Source organism: Ipomoea nil, unplaced genomic scaffold, assembly GCF_001879475.1.
Source record: "Ipomoea nil cultivar Tokyo-kokei standard unplaced genomic scaffold, Asagao_1.1 scaffold2036, whole genome shotgun sequence".
In the NCBI taxonomy this organism is placed as follows: domain Eukaryota; kingdom Viridiplantae; phylum Streptophyta; class Magnoliopsida; order Solanales; family Convolvulaceae; genus Ipomoea; species Ipomoea nil.
This window is the reverse complement of record NW_017618464.1, coordinates 1,232,823-1,257,522: the sequence shown is the minus strand read 5'-3', so window position 1 is coordinate 1,257,522 and position 24,700 is coordinate 1,232,823. Positions and strand designations below refer to the sequence as shown.

Below are 24,700 nucleotides of genomic sequence, written 5' to 3'. Positions count from 1 at the left end.
CGACATTAATTGCGGTGACGGACAGCTCTCCATGCACACTCTTGACCTTACTGTCCAATCATTGAATCCTCTAATTTTTTTTATACTCCTATCTTATGTTAAAGAGTAAATACTTAAAATAGTCCCTCGACTATAGCTAAATTTACATATTGGTCCTCGATTTTAAATTTCAACTAATTAAGTCCTTAACTTTACAATTTTGACACGATTTGGTCCTTCATCTATTTGACCATTTGTTGACCGTGATCGACAATCTCCAGAAGAACCTTCAGCTCTCGTCGAAGCACATGGAGGCCTCCAGGATGACGTTGCACTGGTTCGGAAACACGTCGTCTTCTTCGCTCTATTACGAACTCAACTACATTGAATCCAAAGGGAGGATGAAGAAAGGCGACCAGATTTGGTAGATTGCTTTCGACAGTGGATTCAAATGTAACAGTGCGGTCTGGAAATGCAACCGGAACCTTAAAAACCCGACGATGGACCATGAAATTACATATATATCCTCAAAAGTCACAGTCAACAAACGGTCAAATAGACAGAGGACCAAATTGTGTTAAAATTGCAAAGTTAAGGACTTAATTGGTTGAAATTAAAAGTTGAGGACCAATTTGTGAATTTAGCTATAGTCGAGGGACCATTTTGGGTATTTACTCTATGTTAAATTAATTCTAAACCCCAATAAGATACATTTCAAGTCATCCAACCCGTACATTTTGCGCAAAAAAAAAACTTTATCACATCTAATCAATTTTTTAGACTTTGAATCTCTTAATAACCCCCACCAATCGTTATACCCTGCACCACGGCGCACAGTGCACTGTGAGTCCCGCGCCTTCCAAAACGACGTCGTTTTGGGAGGCACGGTAGGAAGTTGACATGATTATGTATATTTGTTTATATGATTATGTATATTTTTATTATGTACATTTTTTATACAATTATGTACATTTTTTTTATACAATTATGTACATCCGAATCAAGAAATTTTTGTGTATTATGTTAAGAGTTGATGTGTATTATGTTAAAAGTTTATGTTTATTATGTATTATGTTAGATTATGTGTATTATCTTTTAAAAAAGAGTATGTGTATTTTGTTCTATAATTATGTACATTCATGTATACAATTATGTGTATTGTAGTATAACATTATGTACATTTATGAACATGAATTTTTTTTTTTTAAGGAAAATTAACTGCCAATCACTGGGTAGCGAAATTTCAAAAAAATAAAATAAAAATTAAAATGACGTCGTTTTGCATCTGAGCGCACAATGCAACACGCGCTGTGGTGCAGAATATAAATGCCTAACCCCCACCCTATTACTAGAGCAAAACTTTCAGAGTAACCATTAAACCGTCGAATGAGCTAAACTCAACAGGGCTATCTGCCATTTTCTTGTTTATTAAAATCTCACTATCTAATACCATTTGCATGCAATTCTAACTAAAAGGTCTCAAGTTAGTTCCTGCATGCCAACAAAATAAAAATTGCTGGAGAAAAAAAGGAATATTAACAACTTTCTGAGATTGTCTTAATTGGAATAATGTCCAACACAGTCAAGAAGAACAAGTGGTTTCATTGGGGCACAACTTCCTTAAAAAATAAATTACAGGAGCTATTAGGGTCACGATGTAATGTACAGTAGGTCCAACAAATACAAGGAATAAATTTAGGCAACGAGCAAGGAATAAACACTAGGGAAAAAATAAAAAAGCATTAGTCCTGTTCGTCTTCGTCGCCATCATCACCAAGTCCTGCATCGTCGCCAATGCCTTCTAGCAATTTATCCACATCCTCGCCCAGCTCCTCTAGTCTCGTGCTCAGCTTCTCTACCTTGCTCTGCTCTTGACCAAGGCAGACGAGAAGATCGCTTAGTTCAGCTTCGCTCTCTTTCTGAGCTTCTTCCCTCGCTTCTGCCTTTATTGCCTCGATGTTGGGGGCAGCAGTTGCCCCGCTGCTCTTTAAGGACTTCACTTCCTTTTCTAGCTGGAAATTTGTCTCTTCCAGACTGTTATATGCGTCTGACAGGCTTTGTAGGTCCGATTCCATCTTACTGGCTAGGTTTTTATACATTGAAGCCTCGGATTCAACCTTAGCCTTCTCTATCTTCAGCATTTCCATGCGTTGGGAAGCTTCTTGAAGGTCGATACGAAGCGTCTCCAATTGAACTCTTTCTGATCCTCCACTAACTCTATGCTCCAGTTGAGATGAAGGATCTCCACCTGTTTTGGCAAGATCCTCTGCCAATGTTGCATTTCGACTCAAAAGGTCCTTTCATAAAGCAGCAGGATATGTCAGTAAAGTGATGCTAGCTGAATAGAAGGCAACGGGAGGAAGAAACTCAGTACACTATTATAAAAGCTCTCACCTGTATCTCGACGCACTGTTTCTGTACAAAATTCTTCAACCTCTTGATATAGTCGCCATCACTTTCCCCACTCTTTTGCTCAAGATCTGCTGGTACAACTGACACTTGGCTCTTTGGTTGACTGTATACTTCTACAGTCTTTTCTCTAATTTCGGCCTCCAAGCGCTTTACAAAGTAGACAAACTGAGAATCGAAGATTGATGCAAGCAAAGGATGATCCTCGTTCTTCTGATCAGTTGTCTCATCATCCACATCTTCAATATCAGCCATGCTGGCAGCATTAGATCTTGTCAGTGGTTTACGTGCCAAAGCTGGTTTTGCTGATGTAAAAAGAAAGCTTTTCTGCATTTCATCAAACTTTTGAAAGTATGATGTAAGTCCAACTTTTTGGCTTATGGCATCGACTATGCTTAAAGCATCCTTTCCAGTACCATTGTTTTTATTGTAAATAACACATTCTCCCATTAATACTGCAGCCAATCCCCTTACACAAACAATGGCAGAGGAATCTGACACCAGTTCAAGCAAATATGTTAGATGAGGGCGTGAATCAAGGAATGATTCCAAAGCACTTGGACAATCAGAGAGCCAAATAACCAGCAGTTTCAGGATAACAGCCTGAACAAAAATATTGCCAGATGTGTTTGATTTTCCATCTTTGCTTCTCATTGAGGAGGTAAGAGCGAGGTACTTCACCAAGCGGTGCATTAGAGGTTCTGGACCTCCAAATGAGGGCATAGGTGCTTCAAGTTCAATCCGCAGAACCTACAGTAACTCCAGAATTATAAATTAAAGAAACCAATGTGCAGACAAATTGCACAATAGTATAAGCTAAATGTACAATGTATCTGAGTAACTGCACCTAGTTACCCAGTTATGTATCTTATGGTGTTGGGCCAGCAGGATAAAAACATCATATTGCATGAAGAAGAAAACCAGTATTCTGCTCACAACAGAGAGTTCACAGATCGGCTTACCTTTTCTTTGCAATGGTTGTTGCCCTTGAGGATGTGAGAAAGAACACTGGCAGCTCTGCCACAAGTCTGCATATTAAGCATTAGCCAGATGACATATCAATAAATTATAATTAATAACAAAGAAAATTATTGAAAAGAAAAGATTCATGATCAGTAAAAGCTGTTCAAGACACTTCTATTGGTTGGAAAATTAGTATACTACTTGTCATAAGTTCGTTGAAATATGTTAACATCCTGAAATCCACATTCCCCTTTCATAGAAGGAAAAATAAGGGGTAGAAGAGTTGAAGGCGTTCAGGGCTTGTAGATCATAAATAAGGAAAAACTGACAGCCCTGAAACTGGGGAAGTACAAGAAAATAAGCACAATAATTCCTGCCAAATGTAAATGATGCTGGGTTTCTTCAGAAAGGGAAAATGTATACCAAAAAAAGTGTAAAATAAAACATTTTTAAACCACATTTCATTTAAAAAAAAAAAAACAAAGTACAGGAAATTTTGCAAGTTCTAATAGTCTTTGGAAAAAATGCAGCACATAGCACAAAGCTTCCTTGTGAACAAAATAGAGAATAAAAAGTGTCCACTCATTTAGAATGAAATCACCAGTCATACTATGAAAATAATGGCAATAACAATAATGATTCTAATAGATAAGGTCAGGGCATATCAAGTGATGTGTATAGTGTGTATATTACCTCAAGATAACCATCATTTTCACCCATTGTAAGACCATGTAATAGCATGCTGCCAAATGAAATGTTCATTGAAACAATTAAAATTTGAAGCTATTGTTCTACTTTTTCTTTTCCTGCTGAAGTAGGTCTTGGAAAATATGCAATCGCCTCAATCAGCTTATAGGTGAGTGAGACACTATTAAAAATAAAAAATAAAAAATAAAAAAAATAAAGAAGAAGAAGAAGAAGAAAGCCAGCCTTGTTTGATAGGAAAATCATAAATTACCTTCCAAATGACATGTTAACATCCTCCTCAACAGGAGCATAAAGAGTTGATAGCGGCTGAGGAATTAATGTAGATGCCAACATTGACTGACCATCAGGATTTTCCTGCATCAGACAAATAAATAAGGTATAAACAACAGTAGATGTGTGTCCGTGTGTGTGTGTTGGGGAGAAAAAGGGAGGGGGGGGGGGGGGGGGGGGGGTATAGCTAACACTCTACAAGACAAAATTCAAGAAAGGATTTCAGTGGAGCAAACAAGAAAAGGTCAAATTTGATATATCCTCAAGCCCACAGAGAATTGGGAAAAGTTCTTAGTAACATAATAATACACAACACACAACAAATTAGCTGTGGTAACAAAAACCTCACAGAAGCTCTTAAAAACATAATCAGCAGCTACAAACTCTTGTCTGCTGGATGTGCGAAGAAGGATACGAAGCACAGAATTCAAAGCAGGCTCCACTTGAGGCTCCTCACCCAGTACTTTTGTTGCAAGTGCTTCAAGATTCTTGGGGTGACCAGCGATTAGATCACCAATGCACTGGAGTGCCTGAATCAAACATCATGGACAAAAAGTAAATCCCAAAAATGCCTAAAAAGTTATGATAATAGCATCTAATTTATGTTTATACTCCCTCTCCATCCAAAACTTATTAGATTTGTCTTCTTTAGCTTTTAGCATGAGGCTTTAGGAAAACTTATTGTTCCCGAGTAGTAAATGACAAGACTAAAATATCCTTAAGCAGTTGATTGTGGGCCACTGTGTCCTTTTACTCCATACTCTTTAATGATATATATAACTTATAAGGCTAGAGAAGGACCAAAAAACATAGAAATGGAAACTTATCATAGGAGACAAAGTTAATGGGACACCCCAAAATAGAAAGTGAGACAAAAGTGGTGATATAAAAGAGTATATATAAACTCTATGCTCATTTGAATGTCCAACTTTCTCTCTTCAGATGCAAAATAAATGACTTTGTAAATGAAATGCTAAAACAGGAGTCAAATTCACACAGATATACTCCTAATTGTGTTATGATCTGATGTGTTTCTGTCTTTCTGACAATCTACAATTCTTGTGCAATATTTCAAAACTAATTTAAATTATCAGATAGAAAGATACAAGATCAACTTCAATATTCTATTGAACAGTTCAATACAAGACAAAGATAGTGTCACCAAACCACTTTAATTGTAAACTTTATTCTTTTAAGGATCAAAAATTAAAATTGTCTTCTAAAAACTATGTTGAGAGTACTATGTTCCAGAAGAATCAAAATTTCAAATATGCTAACGTATTAAAAAAAAATGCCTACTGACAATTTTGGTTGATTATTGAGAATCAAATAGAGAAAATGACAAGGATGAGTATAAAATTAGGGAATTTTCTCAAATGCCTAGTACTTCCATGCCTCTTTCTAAAAATGGAAATAGTGAAGGTGTTTTGATCATATCAGTTTAGTTGGGAAAGGAGGATAAAAAAATGCCCTAACAAAAATGCCCTACTCCCCCTAATTTCCTCTTCTTTTTTTTTTTTTTTTTTGAGGGGGAAGGTGGGTGGGGGGAAACATCAGAGAAACTCCAATAAAATAGGATATGAGATAGAGAATCATCCTTCTTACCGCACAACGCACAGCAATGGGAGCCCATTGGCTTTCAACTCCCAACATCAAAAGATGGTCCAGAACCTTTTTCTACAATAGGTATAATGGATTAGTCAAGCAATTCCATAAAAGAACATCTCAGGAACCTAGTAATCAGATGCAACATGCAAGAACAAACCTGAACCAAGACCGTTTTGTTTGTCAGCTGATTTGTGTCTTTTGCAGCATCAGTTTCTGGACTTCCCATAATTAGCAAATTTATCGTTTCAAGCACACTGAGAAGGTTTATTGTCTACTGCCAATCAAATAAGTTAAGAGAAGAGAAAAATACACCAATAGGATTAGGTTATCATATTTCCACTGATAGGCAGACAACCATATTGGTAAATAAATAAATGCAGAAAGTGTGGGAATAGTTAAGAGTTTAACCTTCTGTTGGGTGAATTTGTAGGCACTACCCCTGAGCTTAAGAATTTGTATGACAGAATCAAAGCCCACCGTCTCCCTGAGTAATACCTAAAACACATACAAGAAGCTTAGTAACTGCCAAGAAACATATAAATCTGTAATGATATGAAGTGAAGCACAATGAGCAGAAACCTGATTTGATGCATTGTTACGAATGATATTGTTCAACAATTCAAGACAGTCCTGCATGGTAAAAAGACCAATTCATATGTAATGCATAAAAAATAAAAGTACAAGTAACCAAGAGTGCAGTCCAAGCAGAGCTAGAACAACACATAATTTCCAAATAGAAGTCTCTAACTGCAAAAGTTCAAAAGATGCAAATGCTTAACATTTTACGAATAATTATTTCTCCAGACCTGCACAACAACTCCTCCTTCTGAGCCTCCCTCCTCTTTTATAATGCTAAATATCTTTTCAAAAGCACCTTCAAATACCACAATTTTTTGAATTTCCTAAAGTTTACAAATAAGACCAAATTAGGCAGAGCGTAGGGGCAAACAAACATTTAAAAAAAATAGAGTGAAGAGAAGAGAACTTGCCTCAGCTTCACGGGTCAAGTATGTGAGAAGTAACAGGGCCTCATTTCTTATGACCTTCAAAACATTCCCCATTTAGGATCTTTTACTAGAGAAGAAGAATAAAGAAATATATGCACACTGTTCAAGTTTTACATACCTCACGATCCATAAGCATGTCCATGAGTCGTGTAATACCACGGGGAATACTCAGAATAGCTTCCTGTAACCTAAGCAATATTTCAGCAGATTTTCCATGAATAGTGGGCATAGACAGAATAACATGCTGGAAGAATATGAAGAAAGTAACCATGCTAAAGATACCTATTTGGAGAATTTGTTAGAAGAGCTGTTAAAAGTTGCAGTGTATAGTAGCGCACATAGAAATCCTCCTCTGACTGTCAGGGTGATAGAATAGAAAAATCAACAGAAAATTCATGATAACAAAATAAACTAATTAATTAATCAAGTGTTTACTAACAAAATTAAAGTCATTATATTCTTACCAGCAAACTTAAAAGAAGAGAAATATTTTTTACATCTCCAGAAAGCAAGTCACTATTCATTAAAGCTGGTTGAACCTCATTCTTTGGCACTTTTCCATGACTAATTGGAGTTAGAGCACTAACAAGAGTTTCCAGAGCCCCACGAACCTTGGCCCATCAAATATAAACAAACTTTTAAAATCAGGTGAACGTAAATAGAAACTTAATTTCATGAAAATACATAAAATCCATGATGAATGGGATACCAGAATTAAAAGCATCGTGGTGCAGAAAAGTGAGGATATTTATTCAATAGCAAGTAAATCATTCTTCCAAACAAATAGTAATGTCACTTTGGTAAATAATTAATGCTTATTTCCAATCCCACTTGTTGCATAGTTAAGGAGCAAGTCATATCAATATTTGTTGCTTGAGGGGAGTAGTTAAAACAGCAGGATGTATAAATGGAAATAGACGAAACTCACCAATCTGTAAGTTGTCTCAGTGCAACAAAAAAGGATCAAAATTGATCCAGGAATGACTGGATATTTTAAAAAGGACATTGACTAGGACTGAGTAGCTGTTCTAATTTAAGTCAACAGACAGCAATGCAATAAAGTCACAAATACATGTTCGTTGAATGCTTAATATATTTCTTGGAGTTTCAATATGTTCAAAATATAGTGTACTGAAACATGCAATTTTTCCTGAATATAGCCTCACTGATTAGATGTAATGTTAAGTGCTTATGTGATATTACCATATAGTCATATACACCTGTTATTTTAGTAGGGCAAGTTGTTAAATAATCCAATTTATAAAATGCTATGCTTGAGATGGCATGTCACTCAAAATGGTGCCTGTTCTAAATCAGTACTCCATAAATCATTAAATCCCTTGCATAGACCCAATTCATTACACTAAAGAGCATAGCTTCATCACTGGCAACTAGAAAACTACAAAGCAGACAACACCAAATTTAAAATTTGAAGAAATAGCAAGCATACCATCTCAACATCATCTCGCTCCTCCTTTAAAACACTCAATATTACAGGGAAACCTGCAAACAGATGGAATCTGAAAATGAATACTACTGATGAAATGATTGTAACTAACCATCAAAGAGTAATTGAACAATAAGGAGGGAGGACAAAGAAGCGAAAAAAATAAACTAGCAAGTTCATCCAACATGATGAAGCACTAACCCATAGCTCCAAATGCTAGTTGTGCAGCATGAGTTTCAGAAACAACAGATTGAAGTTCGATAATAGCAGTTCTCCTGTCGTCAGCCAGCGTACCATTGCTTATGCGATCAAGCAAGCGCTCAACATAACTATGTGATATAAACAAATGCATTAGTTCAGGCAAAGGATTCATATTAGAGCATAACACGATTGTAAACAATGAAGCAAAACAAGCGTGCATATATTGGGGTGGGGCAGTAGATAGTGCAAGCAAGCATACTTTAAAAAATAAATAAATAATAAATAACTTTTTTATGAATTGTAGGAATGTCATTTATAGGGGACGCTTTGAATTCTACGAATCATCATGCAAGTAGTCCACAAAGTAAATGAATCACTATCCATACAAAGCCATCAGAATATAATGAAGCATATCGTTCTTCACCATAGAAATTATTATTAAAATAAAAGCTTACCTATCTTCACTTGAACTGGAATTATCATTGCCAAACACCCGTCCAACAACACCCTGTACACGAATTACTCCAGGGTTAATCACATCTTAAAAGTCCATGAATTATCAACATATACAGTCCCATTGCAAAGCACAGAAATCAATGTCCGACACCAAAATATAGAACAAAATAATAAGCAAAGCAGTAACAACAATAATAATAAGTTGACTTTAAATCAGCTTCCAACACAAACATAAAGGTTTCAATAAAATCCTTCTTTGGACTAAAGAGGTAATTGAGAAAACATAATAGAAACAGAAAATTACCTGATACTTAGCCACTAAATCCATTTTTGTATCAACTGATCAGAATTCTTCCAACTCCTGGAATACATTACAAACAAGAAAACACCATCATTGATTAAGGTTAAACTTTAATTAAAAGAGAAGGCTTAATGTAGAATTGTGGATTGAGCTAACTTAAAGAGAGGGAACGATCAAAGTCGAAGGGGAAAAAACCTAGATTGACCTTTTTTGGTTATATTTGAAGTAGAGAGATCGCGAGTCGCGAGAGGAAGAAGGAAAGAGAAGAGAAGGCTTTTTGCTTTTTAGGGTCGGGTCAAGTATGGCTCTTTAACTTTAACGGATCTCGGGTGTTACCCGGGTTTGGATTGAACCCGAAGAAATTACAAATTAAGTCCCTAAAACTTTGGTAAATTCCACTTTACTCCTTATAACTATAATAACTACTTGTACAGTGGCAACGCGTCTCTTCAAAGTTGAAAGTTGAAATGAACACAATAAACAAGCAGTATTGTATGATGATAGACTTTAAAGCTTTTGTGAAAATGGCGTGCAGGCGCTGCATCTTCTCAAACTATTTCTGTATCCGCCCTAAACAATATAATGAAGAAAGTAGCATAAAAATCAAAGCTTTACCTTATCTTAGATATGCCTGAATTGAAGGAGAAAGGTACAGAGAAATGAAACCCCACAAATTTGATACATCCACACATATGCCTGCTTGCCTGCCTGGAGCCGGAGTTCTAATCGGCAGCTCTCATAGTGGAGGCGGAGACCCGAGTCCTCGTCGAGACCATTCACAGGGGAGCCCGAGGCCAAAATGCCAAATCGCAGGGGAGGAGGGGCGAAAATCACCTAGGTTATTATTATGACTAGTATGCCACCCTTGTGATGCACGGTCTAAAATTTTAAATATAAATTAAATATATTATATTATTATACCATTCAAAAAAATAGTTTGTGTTAATTAATACAACAAAAATAGCAATTACAATTTTTTATATTAAAGTTACAAATTCTTAAAAACCTCCTTATATACAACATTTGATGTTGAGGAAGCATAATCTCCATTCTTGTCTAAAATGACAACCTTAAGGCCATTGGGGTTGCTAACCCTAGATAGAGCTACATAAAGCTGTCCATGTACGAAAACAGATTCCTTCAAAAATAATCCAACATTGGTCAAACTTTGTCCCTAACTTTTATTTATTGTTATAGCATAAGACAACATTAGTGAAAATTGTCGCCTTTCAAACTTGAATGGCAATCGGCGGTCTGATGGTGTCATTGATAATCTAGTAACCAATACTCGAGTACCCACATTTTTTCCAGACAGTATCTCAGCTTCAACAACATATATGGTCTGTTAATCTAGTAATAGCCAATCTTGTTCCATTACACAAGCCAAGAGAGTGATCAATATTCCGCAGCAACATAACTGGAGATCCAACTTTAAGAGCAACAGAATGGTTAGGAATACCAGAGCATCGCAACCCATTCAGGAATTTCGGAGTGTGTAATTCAGCAAACGTATATGTACATATATCAGACCGGCAAACAGCATCAGAGCTAAAGTATGTTCTACCATCAACAGGATTCAAACTACTCATATATTGATTTATTTCATTGACTACATCTAATGTTGAAGCTAATATTGCCCGACCATTCAAATACTCCAAATCACAATTACCCGCTAAAAACATAGAAAATGTGCTCTTAACTATTGCTTCAATTGGATCACCTTGAGGTTGTAACAAATTATCTATTGGAATTTCTATGTCTGCATGCCCATCATTTTCAACACCAACCTCACCATCACCTATATCAGTTATCCACTTTGCAAATTTTTCAACCCGTGCACAAGAATCAACATCTCCTAATGTCTGTAGTCTTAAGTCCTTAGTCAATCTTAAAACCTTACAACTACTCCACAAATAAGAAGAATTGATGTTTGCCCCAACAATATCTTGTCTTGTCCCTTTTGGAATCACTGGTAATATTTGCCGAAAATCACCACCAAGAACTACCGCCTTTCCTCCAAAAGTCATATTTGAACTCAAGATATTTTCAAATCTCAACAAATCTCTCATTGTGCGATCCAATGCTTCAAAACAGTGTTTATGCATCATAGGTGCCTCATCCCAAATGATTAGCTTGCACTTGATAATTAACTCAGCAAGATCACTACCTTGTGCTATATTACACGTTGAATCATCATTAATCTCAATAGGTATGGCAAACCGAGAATGTGCAGTTCTACCACCAGGCATAAGAAGAGAAGCAATACCACTTGAAGCAACATTTAGCACAATATTACCCTGTGAACGAATAGCAGCAGACAGTGTTTTCCAAACAAAAGTTTTGCATGTACCTCCATAACCATACACAAAATATAACCCACCTGCATGAGACTCAACATCACCAAGTATAGTATCATACACATATTTTTGTTCTTCAGTTAGTTGACTAACAAAACAATCAAGCTCTCTCTTCATATCATCACAATTATATGATAATTCCTCATACAATAAATGGTTCGCAGTCAATAAATGACAATCTGAACCTGGGACAGGCATGGAGGGAAAATCTGCCAACGTTTTGTTTCATATTTTGAGCAATTTCTCCAGTTCAATTAAAGCACAATTTTTCTTCTCATCATCTGTTAAAACCAAACCTAGATAAAATAATAATATTAATTTTAACTTACATATGTCAAATGGAGCAAAAATTTTGTTATTAACATTTTAAAGAAACAAACAAAAAAAAAAGCTTTTAATATAGCGCTGAAACAATACCTGAATCAAATAGTAATCTTTGTCGGTTGTATTGCACATCTTCAGCAAGGTGATGCAATACAACACGTTGGATATCTCGTTGGTAAAACCGAATAATAATCCCACAAAATAAGGATTATTATTTTTTGTAGAAAAAGGAATGAAAGATGAAGAGAAAGACTCGTGTTTGGTGTAGGGTTTTTAGCAAGAGTCAAACGATCTCTTTTTCCTTAAAATCTTATTTGCTACCTCCCACAAGTGCTAAGAGCGTTCTAGCCTAGGCTTCCCATGATAAAACTTGCTACGATTCAATGTTTGAGCACCCAAATGAGGAATCCGGCGAACTAGAGCAACATTTTGAACACAATTCGGGTTAAGAAAAGAGTAGAAGCAGAGATTTTTTAGGCTAGAAAAATATGATTTCTATGTTGTAAATTTTCTGCTGCCCAACTCTTTCTTATATAGGGTTGAAGGAATGAATAGCCTTTACTTTGGCAATTAAAACTGACATTAATAACAGCAGGCCACTACCTGAGAATTAAATTCAGAATTCAAAAATGGAATTAAAAGAAAATTAATTCCGTAACGAATGAATTTAATAAGCTTTCGTCCTCACCCAGTTCCGGCTCAAGGCCGAAACTTCCGGCCTCGCCTAGTTTCAGCCCAAGGTCGAGACATCAGTTGGCATAACTTAGGGGATCTCATTTTGGGATTTGAGATGCACCCCCCCCCCCGGTGCGCGCAAAAGAAAGCCTTTATGCTATACAATTCAATAAACTTTAAAAGTTCTCTTGTATAAATAGTGGGGCAAATCCTCTTCCCAAACTAATGTGGGACAAAAGAGAAAATTTCAATTTTGGTCATATGACTATAGGGGCTTTGTTAATTTCAGCACTTGACTTTCAAAAGTGTCAATTTTGTACCAAGGCAAGGCTGCTGCTAAGCAACTGAGGCTGTTTGGCGTGAACATCGTCGGCGTTGAGCCTCGGGGTGTTGACGCGGGTCGGGGCGACCCGGATCGCGATGAAGGTGTTCTCCGCCGGAAAACAAAATTCACCGGAGAAGAAGAGATGAGAAATGACTAAAATACTCTTATTATTTTAACTGTTAAATTTTTTCAGCGAAATTTGGCTGACAATTTGACCGGAGTGACCAAAATTGATAAAAATTACATAGTTAAGGTACTAAATTGACACTTTTAAAAGTCAGGTGTTGAAATTAATAAAGCCCCTATAGTCATATGACCAAAATTGAAATTTTCTCTGGGACAAAAGCTTCACTTTTTCCCTTCATTTTTCCAACTCAATGGGTCTATTTGAGAATCAATATCTCATTCACCCATTATCCGTTTTGATCGTACAATATATCAATCTCTTCGTCTCACTACGAAGAACTCGAATCCACTTTGACCGACCCAAATCGAAAGTGGACCCCACTGATAATTTTATCACAAAATAGCCACTTAACATGTCATTTATGTCATTTTAAGCTATTTTTTCCAACACAACATTCCATACATTCTCCGGTTGACTAAGGGCATTTGTCGTGAGCATTGTTATAAATAGCCTCCGTAGTGAGGATGCTGAAGACCATTCACTTGCTTCTTCAATTGCATCAATATATTCTCTATCATCTTCTAACAACCCTCATGCATCTCTAAAAGACATATATTGAACACCATTAACACTCCTGATATCTTCAAAACACATAGGACCATGCACCAAATTCAGCTAACACCTCATATAATAAATTTCACCACTACTAGGTGGAATATAAAACATACGACCTATAGCAAATCCTCGTTTCCTAGGATGCCATTGTCAAATATTTTTTTTTCCACACAAACTTATTTGGCATTTCAGAATAAGTCAACTCCTGTGCTTCTGAGTATTGCTTGTTAGCTTCAAACCATCCAAGAAACATGTTTTCCCCTATTGTATGTTGGTTTAAAACAGCATCAACAGAATCATCATCATTGAAAAAAAATAGGTTGTTGCTCAGGCATATGAAAACTCAATCTTTCAACGGCAGAAGTCCTAAACTGAATATCATAACCAAATAAGCGCCATGTAGCTTCACATGCAGATATATAACGACAATCGTAAACATAGTGATCTCATCTATAACTTCATCACTATCAACACCTGCAGTACTCTTGTAGAATTCATTTGTGACCCAATCATTGCCCTTATTAACATACTTGAATAAGTACTTAATAGAACGGGACTGGTTACACCATTCAACATTAATATGTGCTTTATACTTCATAAGTAAGTATCTATTATGTGGAACAACAAACCTATTATCCAATATAATGCCATTCTTATCAACATTTGACCATTGTCTCTGCGTCTGTAAATTGGGTACCCATCTTGATCAAAACCTGATACATGAACAAACTTTTTTGGGAAATATTTTGAACAACGACCTTTCACCATACATGGAGAATTATGTCTAAGATGACCACAAGGACCGTGAATCATAAACTCTTCAACAATTTTATAGTATTCAGGATCCATTCCTCTATCTGGAATCTCAGCTGAAATGATCGAGTCAATGTTCTGACACAATGTTTGCGCATCATTACGACCAAGGAACAACAAAATGTGTGCATGAGGCAGCTCCTATTTTTGAAATTCGACAGGTTATCTACTTAATGCATTTGCAGTTTACTCAAATCATCTGCAGTTTTCTATGTGTTTATATACATACATACATACATATATATATATATATATATATATATATATATATATATATATATATATATATATATATCATGTACTTTATTTTACAAATAAATTGCAAGGTTTGAAAAAGTATACATGTTGTGTTTTACATATTTTGAATAGAAGTACATCCTTGCATTTTCCATGAATGATACATAAACTTAGTTAGTCAAAACTTATAATCTATGAAATGACCTAAACGATGGAGACTTTTTATGTTATAATTAGATGTTAAATACAAATGATACTACTTAACAGACTACTATTATGTGATGGCTTACTTAGCAGGTCAAGCTCCTTGCTTTCAAGCTTTCCAGGCAACTCAGCACTCATGAATTTCTCAGAGCAAAGTGAGGCTTGTACCGATCTCCAAATTGAAGAACCTGAATTAAAAGCAAGGTCCTTTCTCTGATTTTGCTCCATGGAGTCGTAGGCGCAAGAACTGTAATTTATTTTATCGATGTACCACAACAGTAGTAATGTGGGCTACTTGTATGTTTTAATTTGTTCATAAACTCTTTTATCAATGAGTAGTACTTGTTGCATGTTAATAGTTACTATGAACATTCTATTTATTTTAAATACAGTAACTGGAAGGTGATAATAAAATACTATTATGTGATGGCTTACTTAGCAGGTCAAGCTCCTTGCTTTTAAGCTTTCCAGGCAACTCAGCGCTCTTGAATTCCTCAGAGCAAAGTGGGGCTTGTACCCATCTCCAAATTGAAGAACATGAAGAAAAAGCAAAGTCCTTTCTCTGATTTTGCTCCGTGGAACCGTAGGCGGAAGTGACAGAATTTATTTTATCTATGTACCACAACAGTAGTAATGTGAGCTATTTGTATGTTATAATTAGTCCATAAACTCTTTTATCAATTAAAATTACTTGCTGTATGATAACGGTTACTATGAACATTCTATTTACTTTAAAACTCACTTAATTACAAATTCTGTTTTATTTACCTACTATGATTTATTTTTTGTTGAAATCAAAACAAACCAACTAAATTGCACATCATTTTTTTGATGGTTCCCAAAGGAAATTGCACTATGTTGCTCTGCTGAAAGGCTTTTAACACTATCAGCAGGAACAATTTACTGCCTTTTTTATGCTATTTCTAAAAACAATAATAGTTAGTACATAACCTCATTATAAAACATAGATGCTTTTAGGAACAAAATTACTAAATTGAAATAGCACAAACTACAAACAAATATTAAGGACATAAATTATCATTACAGAACACCAACCCTAAAATAGCCGCAACAAAAAAAACAAATTATGTGGCATCCATTTCTGTTTTTTTTTTTTTTTTTTTTTTTTTGGGAAGGGGAACCCATTTCTGCTTAAAAACATTTATAAGCAGAAACACACAGTTCAAATAAAACTAAACATTACCAAAGATTACATATAAGGGTGTTAGCAAACAGAGCTTTCGGCAAACTACTCGTATTCGTGTTCAGTAAGCATTCATTTATGTTCGTTTGTTAAGGTAAGCGAACATTAACAAACAAAATTTAGAGCTCGGTTAATAAACGAATAGAGCTTGAACAATTGTAAGCTCGTTTGCTAAGAGATCGTGAACAAGCTCGTTTGTGTTTGTTTACTAATGTTCGTGAACAAGCTCGTTTATGTTCATTTAATAATGTTTGTGAACAAGCTCGTTTGTGTTCGTTTAATAATCTTTACGAACTTGTTCACAACCATATATATTATATTATATTAGTTTTGTAGTTGTGTTGTTTGTTTGACTATTGTTCGTGAACATAGATTATTTATTGTTAACGAACGAATTGTGATCATGAACATGTGCAGGTGTTTGTTTATTAAGTGTCCATGAACGTAAATGAATATGTTCGTGAACGTGCTTGTTAATGAACATGTTTGTGAACGTTAACGAACACGTTTGCGAACGTGTTCACGAACGTTAACAAACACGTTCGCGAACATGTTCGTTAACGTTAACAAACACATTCGTGAACGTGTTCGCGAACGTTAAAGAACACTAACGAACGCTAAAGAACACTAACGAACGCTTAACAAACGAACACGAACAGGATTTTTAAAAACCTTAACAAACAAACACGAACACTCCAAATTCCTTAACAAACAAACACGAACAACCTCCGTTCGTTTTTGTTTGGTTCGTTAACAGCCCTAATTAAATACATATAACACTGAAATATTTAAATACTTAAATGTCCAGACACCACACAAAAACCAACACAACCAGTAGTCACCGCACTAAATCTCTTCTTCCTTAATCACTTCTTCCTTAATAGCCAAAGTCCTACGCCTTTTAGGCACTACAACTTTTGCGAACTCGTCCATCAAACACCTCTTCACTGAATCTCCAACGGTGCCCTGTGTTCCATCTTGAGGAACTCCACCTAAGTCAATAGTACCAGACTCATCCACTTTAAACACACCCTTCAGAATTTAATAAATTAATTACAATACTATATTATATAAAATATTACTTTTATGAAGTTGATTTAATTAGATGTAATGCAACATGTGTAAACCATTCGCAGGTAACTCCAATATCTCATCATAAGCATCACCCAAATTAACAACATCGTGCCCAACAAAGAAGTCCTGAAAATACAATACATATAACAGGTCAAATAATAACACACACACATATTTGTAAACACAAAAAATATCGAAATTGTATATATTCACAAAATCTGTTTACAGTGTGTGTAGTTCAAGATGCAGGTACAAAGTCTCTGTGTAGTCCTCTGATTCTTCACTAATGTTATCTACTGAAGTGCCTCCGGGATTCAAATAGCGTAGCCTCCGGGGTTCAAGAGGCGCGTGCCTTCGGGATTCAAAATGGCGTATTCAAGTGGCGTGATCTTCAACAGCAAGCAAACGTCAAGCTTCAAGCCAGTCAACTCTGCAAAGCTTCAAAGTACCTCCAATGGCTTCAAAATCTTCAAAGCGGCTTCAAATCTTCAAATGCCTTCAAGGAGCTCTCAATTCTTCAAGTCTTCAAGTTGTTCTCAATGTATTTAAGGTTTGATTTAAAGAATGAAATTGATGCTCTATTTATAGTGAAGTTTGTAACAAAAATCCCTCAACAAACTCCACTCATATTTATTTAATTAAATTAATTAATTATATACTAAAATGAACCATGCCAAAATCAAGTTTAGGTTCATTATTCTATCATCTAATTCAAATTCAAATTAAATTATATATCTAATTCAAATATAATAAAATCATATTATATTTAAATTATAATTATAATTATATTTCAATTATGAAATGGGCTTGGACCAATTAATTAATTAATTCAACAACACAAATCAAATTTACTTGGACTAATTAAATTAATTTAATTATCATAGCCCAATTAATTAAATTGGACTAATGATCAACCCCGAAATTGGGCTCGATAATGATTAAATCCGTCCACTTGTTGGCTTCAAATTTTCTGTGTGTGCAAATTGCCCCCTCGAGACTTTCTTGGACATGCCACTTGAGAGCATACACTGCTTGAAAGTATGTAGTGCATGGAAGTCTCGAAACTATAAGGTCATTTCAACTCGTGCCAAGGAGCCTTGTGGGATATGAGGCAGTTTTGACTCGTGCCGCGGAGCCTTGAAGTAATATGAGGCAGTTTCGACTCGTGTCGGGGAGTCTTGAAGGAATATGATGCAGTTTCGACTCGTGCCGGGGAGTCTTGAATATGATGCGTTTTCAATTCACATTGAGGAAGCTTGAAGAATATTTCATCCATCACATATTGTGGTATAATGTGTTGAGGCACATTCTTCTCTAGCATATGGGTTGATTCGAGGAATTTTCATCTTCATTCCTTGGTTAGTTGGAGTAATATGGAACCACTTCGGCACGTAATCCGCCAATGTGACTGGAACTCGTGCTTTCATATTGTGGCTGCAAGTCCTCCCATCAATAGAACCCTTTAACATTCTTGACCCACCTTTTCATAACTTGCTTAGATGGTCGTGTCGTATCATCAACGTGTTGTTGTTTAGCATGCTTAATACCATGCCGAGTATCATACTTGTGTTTGGTATCATAAGACTTGATGTTAAGAAGGAATAAATACGTTTGTCGTTTTCTATTTCCCTTCACATTGTTCCTCTCAATGAGTAGCGAAGTAGATTTACCGCATGAGATGGAAACTTGATTGGCGCTTGCTGTGCCATCTGCAAGTTCAATTCTCCCATCTCGAGCTAACTCCATTACTTTATCCTTAAAGACAAAGCAATTTTCAATTGGATGTCCGACAAGTCTGTGATACTTGCAATAACTCGGATCATCCACCATTGATGCTTCGTGTGGTCGCCTCATTTCTGGCAAATCAATGAGATTGTGTTTTAGTAGCTCATCAAACATATGTGGGACATCAGAATCCAAGAATGGATACTTCTTGTTTTATCTTTCCCTGAAAGAAAGCTTTCTACTACCCTGTAATGATCTAGAAGCATCCCTAGACTCACCAGTAGCTTCAGTGAATATCCTAGCTGGTTGAATATTCACATGCATAGCATCCATGCTTTCATATTTCTTAAAGGCCTTGTCGCCATTTTCAACGTTATCATGACTCTTGCCCCCATTGTAGAAGCTTTGAATGTGTATGTTTTGTCCACCATTAGCTGTTATGTTAACTCCATATCGTGGGCGCGACTAGTTAATACCTCAAAAGTCTTAGGCTTGAGCCCTTGGAGGATGTAGGAGAGCTCGAAGTGCATGCCTTGGATGCACATTTCAACCGCGGAGCTCTGTGATATCTTTTCCTTGCAATTCAAGCATAACTCCCTCCATCTTTCAATGTAAGCGGCCGAGCGTTCACCATTTCTTTGGCGAGTGGTGGTGAGTTCTAAGATGCTGACGATTCTTCTTGTGCTGTAGAAGTGGTTCAAGAACTCGCGCTCGATGTCATGCCAGCTATCAATGTAGCCAGGCTCCAAGTCAGTGTACCAATTGAAGGCAATACCCTTCAAAGAGCGGACAAAGTGCTTGACAAGAAGGTCTCCATACGTCCCAGCGTCGTTGCATGTTTCTACGAAATGGGCGATGTGTTGTCTTGGATTACCTTTCCCATCGAATTGTTGAAATGCTGGAGGTTGATAGCCAACAGGCATCTTCAAATCCTCTATCCTTTGGGTGTAAGGTTTGGTGTAAGTGTATGAAGGTTATCCCCCCTCGAGCTTTCCTTTGATAGCTCCCATGATGAACTCGTCAAGCCGATCTACTGGTATCATGCCCCCTATGACTGGAATGCTCCTGTCTGAAAGTGGCATGTGCGAAGTTGATTCCTCGTGTACCGTAGTTTGCCCAATGCAAGTTGGTGAGTGCGAGGCATCTTCTCCTTGAACCTCATGTTGTTTCCCAGGAGCCCGGCTAGTTTCACCATTCCTTGTGCTCTCAACCTTTTCAGCTAAGTCGTTGATTCTCTTTTCTTGGTTTTGAAGGAGGGTGGTGATCCCTTCAAGTGCCTTAGTGATGCTCGCAAGCTGGTCCTCTATAGACATCGCGCTTGTTGTCATAGCTGGCATGATGGTATAGATGCGTGACCATTCTGGCGCGACCTTCCACATGTTAGACGTCGGCGATGCCGTGACGAGCCTCCTGTGTTAGCGTTTCCTTTTGGAGATGTTGGACTCTTACTATCATTAGCTCATTTCAAAGATGTTGGATTCCCGCTATCGGCTGCTTCTTTCGGAGATGTAGGACTCTCGCTACCAGCTGCTCCTTTTGGGGTAGCCGACTTCTCGCTATCCGCCACTTCTTTTGGGATAGCTGACTTCTCGCAATTCGCCGCTTCTTTCGGAGATGTTGGACTCTTGCTATTCGCTGCTTCTTTCGGAGATGTCGGCATCCCGCTGCCAGCTGCTCCTTTCAAAGAAGTCGACCTCCACTATCAATTGCTCCTTCTGAAGAAGTTGGCGTCCCGCTGCCAGCTGCTCCTTTCAAAGAAGTCAGCCTCCTGTTATCGGTTGCTCCTTCTGAAGAAGTCGACGTCCCTTCTGCCAGTTGCTCCTTTCGAAGAAGTCAGCCTCTCGCTATCAGTTGCTCCTTTCGAAGATGGTGGACCTGCAACATAGATAGACTTCCTGGGGACGGTAGGGGTCGTTTCGAGTCTTTGAATCATACGTCGAACAATTGACTCAGGCTCTAGCAGTCACATTCCTAAGCTCCTTGCACGGCTCCTGGTTAATGGTGCCTCGGTTTCTCGGCTAGCTTCAGAACCAGCTGTTGATGAAGACTTGGAACTAGCGGCTTGGGCATAAGACTTCTTGAACATCGAGCTTCTTGACGCCATTCCGATTGCTTGTAGAGTTGCTTGCTGATGTAGATCGATAATGAAGAGATGAGAGGCAGAGCGGTCCCACTGGGTGTGCCAAAATCTGTAAACACAAAAAATATCGAAATTGTATATATTCACAAAATTTGTTTACAGTGTGTGTAGTTCAAGATGCAGGTACAAAGTCTCTGTGTAGTCCTCTGATTCTTCACTAATGTTATCTACTGAAGTGCCTCCGGGATTCAAATAGCGTAGCCTCCGGGGTTCAAGTGGCGCGTGCCTTCGGGATTCAAAATGGCGTATTCAAGTGACGTGATCTTCAACAGCAAGCAAACGTCAAGCTTCAAGCCAGTCAACTCTGCAAAGCTTCAAAGTACCTCCAATGGCTTCAAAATCTTCAAAGCGGCTTCAAATCTTCAAATGCCTTCAAGGAGCTCTCAATTCTTCAAGTCTTCAATTTGTTCTCAATGTATTTAAGGTGTGATTTAAAGAATGAAATTAAGGCTCTATTTATATTGAAGTTTGTAACAAAAATCCCTCAACAAACTCCACTCATATTTATTTAATTAAATTAATTAATTATATACTAAAATGAACCGTGCCAAAATCAAGTTTAGGTTCATTATTTTATCATCTAATTCAAATTCAAATTAAATTATAATTATCTAATTCAAATATAATAAAATCATATTATATTTAAATTATAATTATAATTATATTTCAATTATGAAATGGGGTTGGACCAATTAATTAATTAATTCAACAGCACAAATCAAATTTACTTGGACTAATTAAATTAATTTAATTATCATAGCCCAATTAATTAAATTGGACTAATGATCAACCCCGAAATTGGGCTCGATAATGATTTAATCCGTCCACTTGTTGGCTTCAAATTTTCTGCGTCTACCATATTGATCACCCAACATTGGTGCACCAACAGCCCTTCCATCATCACAAGCCAATTTATCACAGTACTTAGCAATAGAACCACTATCTCCGTCAATTCCAAGCACATCAAATGCAGAATGTAAATTGTTAATCTGTTCCTTCATCACAATTCTAAAAAGCAAATTCATGCCAGCCAGGGCTTCCAGTTCAAGTGGAATACCTTCATATTCCTGTAAATATATGTAAATGAATCATATACTTTGTTTTCATATGTGAGCCCAAAAAATAGTAATAAATATAGGCATTGACTTATCACACCATACTTTTTTATTAGACTAAGAGCCGGAACACCTACTATTTATGAACATTCTCGATCCCATAGCAAAAAAGGTGCATCCATAGAATTATCTCTTACACGTACCACAACCTTATATTTGATAGACCCCTCTTTCCAACTTCTGTCACACTTACTACAGTACATCAAACCATTAAGGGTGACTATTTTTTTTTTTTTTTTTTTTTTTTTTTTTTTTTTTTTTACAACTGCTACCCTTACATGAAATATATAATACCAATCATCCAAAGACTCAACACCCAGAATTGTAGCAGCAATCCAGTATTAAGATAACTGTAAAAATAAGTCTCAATGTTAATAGGTAAACTGTAGATTATCTAGAACATACGAAATACAAAATTTAAGTTTACCTTCTTTCTTGTATACACTTCTTGAATAGTAGTAACAACAACTTCAGAACTTGAACATGACCGCTCTATCTTAACTAAAGATAGCATGGATTCTGATTGTATCCTCCTTATAGGGGTACATACAGAGGGCAAACTGTAAAACATGACAAGTATATCATATGTTAGAATCAAAGGAGCTGGAAATCCGAACCTCACCATCTTCAAATAAAAAAAAAAACAAAAAACAAAAAAAAAAATCACAATGTAATCTACTAAAAGAATAGTAAAAGTAAGTACAGTAACTAGAAGGTGAAAAAAGCTCACTATCAAGAAGCCCAGCTCTGCATAACTGAAGTAAAAGTATGATTGGCTCTAAAGAGGTCGAATTAAAATATGGTACCAACTGGTCAACGTGGTCATCCCACACAGTACAATGCAGTTGATTTTCAATTAATCTAGTAGTCCTTCCACCAACACATCTCTCTATGGGGGAGTATATTTCAACTACTCTGCCAATCACATCTAAAAATAAACATGGAAAATTAGAAAAATATATAAATAACTGTAAATTCGAAGAATTAATAATCTAATAACATACCTATCAACACTTTCTCATCAATATCTTGTTTGAGTATCAATGAGGGAAAAGACTTTATACGGAACACATGATTAGGAAAATTAATTCGATTGTACTCCTTAACCAAAGTATCATGTTTAAACTTGAGGATGTAAGGGTGCAGACTCGTTTTATATTTCAAGAAATTGTTGACGCATAGCCAATTTTTTATGCCATATACATTGCCCTCTTTAAACTTACTGGTGTATTTCTCAACTTGCTTTTTAGATATGTGAACATGTATAAAAGTACTCTATATTCATAACAAAGAACAAAACAAATTCAGAATAACGATAAAAAAAATCAGTACAAATTGTTTTCTAACTACCACTAACCTCTTCATCAGAAATAAACATTCAATACTCCTGGTTCTGTTTGCTTTGTTGTTTTCAGGAACTTCATATGTTCGCACTAAGCGAGCTCGAATTGCTTTGGTATGATTATGAGGATTCTTGGTACTTTAGGAACTTAGCATACTCATCTGCAGAGAAGACAACTGTTTTCTCACCATGAGCATCGGAAGACACCATATTAGCAGACCGATTGCCCTGATTTCTATTATGAAGCTTTCGGCAATCCGTCTTCATGTGTCCCGGTCTATGACAATAATGGCAAATGATTGGATTATACTGCTGTCCATGAGGATCCCTACTGTGATATGATGACTTCATAGGCTCCCCCTTTGATTTCTGGGTGACAAGGACACTACTTGACGGAGGAGGTTGATAGGGTCCTGTACGTAGTACTCTAGAGAGAACACATCAGATAGGGATTTGAGCTCCTCACTTGACAAAATTTGGGATTTTGCTGGTTCTAGCCGAGGATGAAGACCAGCCAAAAAACTCATGATGACCATCTGTTCTCGCTGTTTCTGCTGTTCTTTTATATCCTCTGTGAATGGCATTAACTCATTAAGGGCCTCATAAGTTTCTTGAACTCCATAAAATATGTTTGTAGAGGTTTGTCAAGCATATCGGCTCAATAAAAAGCTTTACAAACATCATAGATTCGAATAATGTTGCCCTTAGCCGAATACAAAAAATTGAGATAGTCTAACAACTCTTTTACAGTTTCACAGTGACTAACAAAGCCAAAGATCTCAAGATTCAACCGAGTTCCGTATTTGAAGAAATAACTTATAATTATCACGCAACCAAGTGTGTTTAGTTTTGTCATACTCAGGTGAGTCTTTAGTCATATGGTCATCTTTGTCAATACTACGAAGATATATTTTAATGGGTCGTTTCCATTCCAAATGATTTGAGCCATTTAGTTTGTGTTCTGTGATTCTTGCATTAACTGGAAGAATATCAGACACAACTACATAGTCTCAGACATTAGGCTACCCAACAGGAAGATATCCTAAACCACACAAACAGCCACACAACTTCACT

The 24,700-nt window shown here is 36.6% G+C and overlaps 2 protein-coding genes across 4 annotated transcripts; both read right to left on the bottom strand.

Annotated features, from left to right (window-relative positions):
* Positions 1-1,509: 1,509 nt before the first annotated feature.
* On the bottom strand, positions 1,510-9,572 carry LOC109148150 (golgin candidate 6). Of its 3 annotated transcripts, none has more exons than XM_019295967.1 (20): positions 9,556-9,572; positions 9,353-9,411; positions 9,048-9,100; positions 8,593-8,720; positions 8,395-8,447; positions 7,409-7,555; positions 7,227-7,300; positions 7,063-7,132; positions 6,927-6,980; positions 6,744-6,839; positions 6,517-6,567; positions 6,346-6,432; positions 6,095-6,208; positions 5,935-6,006; positions 4,674-4,859; positions 4,310-4,413; positions 4,045-4,093; positions 3,351-3,416; positions 2,374-3,138; positions 1,510-2,276 (listed from the first exon to the last, which is right to left on the bottom strand). In XM_019295967.1, the coding sequence occupies exons 2-20, from the start codon at positions 9,374-9,376 to the stop codon at positions 1,722-1,724; spliced, it is 2,748 nt and encodes a 915-aa protein (XP_019151512.1). In that variant the 5' UTR covers positions 9,377-9,411; positions 9,556-9,572; the 3' UTR covers positions 1,510-1,721. The 3 variants fall into 3 exon arrangements, with proteins under 3 accessions (XP_019151512.1, XP_019151511.1, XP_019151510.1); XM_019295966.1 differs by having other exon boundaries at positions 9,353-9,409; positions 9,545-9,562; XM_019295965.1 differs by lacking the exon at positions 9,556-9,572 and adding an exon at positions 9,506-9,537 and having other exon boundaries at positions 9,353-9,409.
* Positions 9,573-10,674: 1,102 nt separating this feature from the next.
* Positions 10,675-15,254, bottom strand: LOC109147756. The gene is made up of 3 exons (XM_019295412.1): positions 15,113-15,254; positions 14,402-14,485; positions 10,675-11,729 (listed from the first exon to the last, which is right to left on the bottom strand). Exons 1-3 carry the CDS (start codon positions 15,252-15,254, stop codon positions 10,675-10,677), a joined length of 1,281 nt encoding a protein of 426 aa, XP_019150957.1.
* Positions 15,255-24,700: the final 9,446 nt, after the last annotated feature.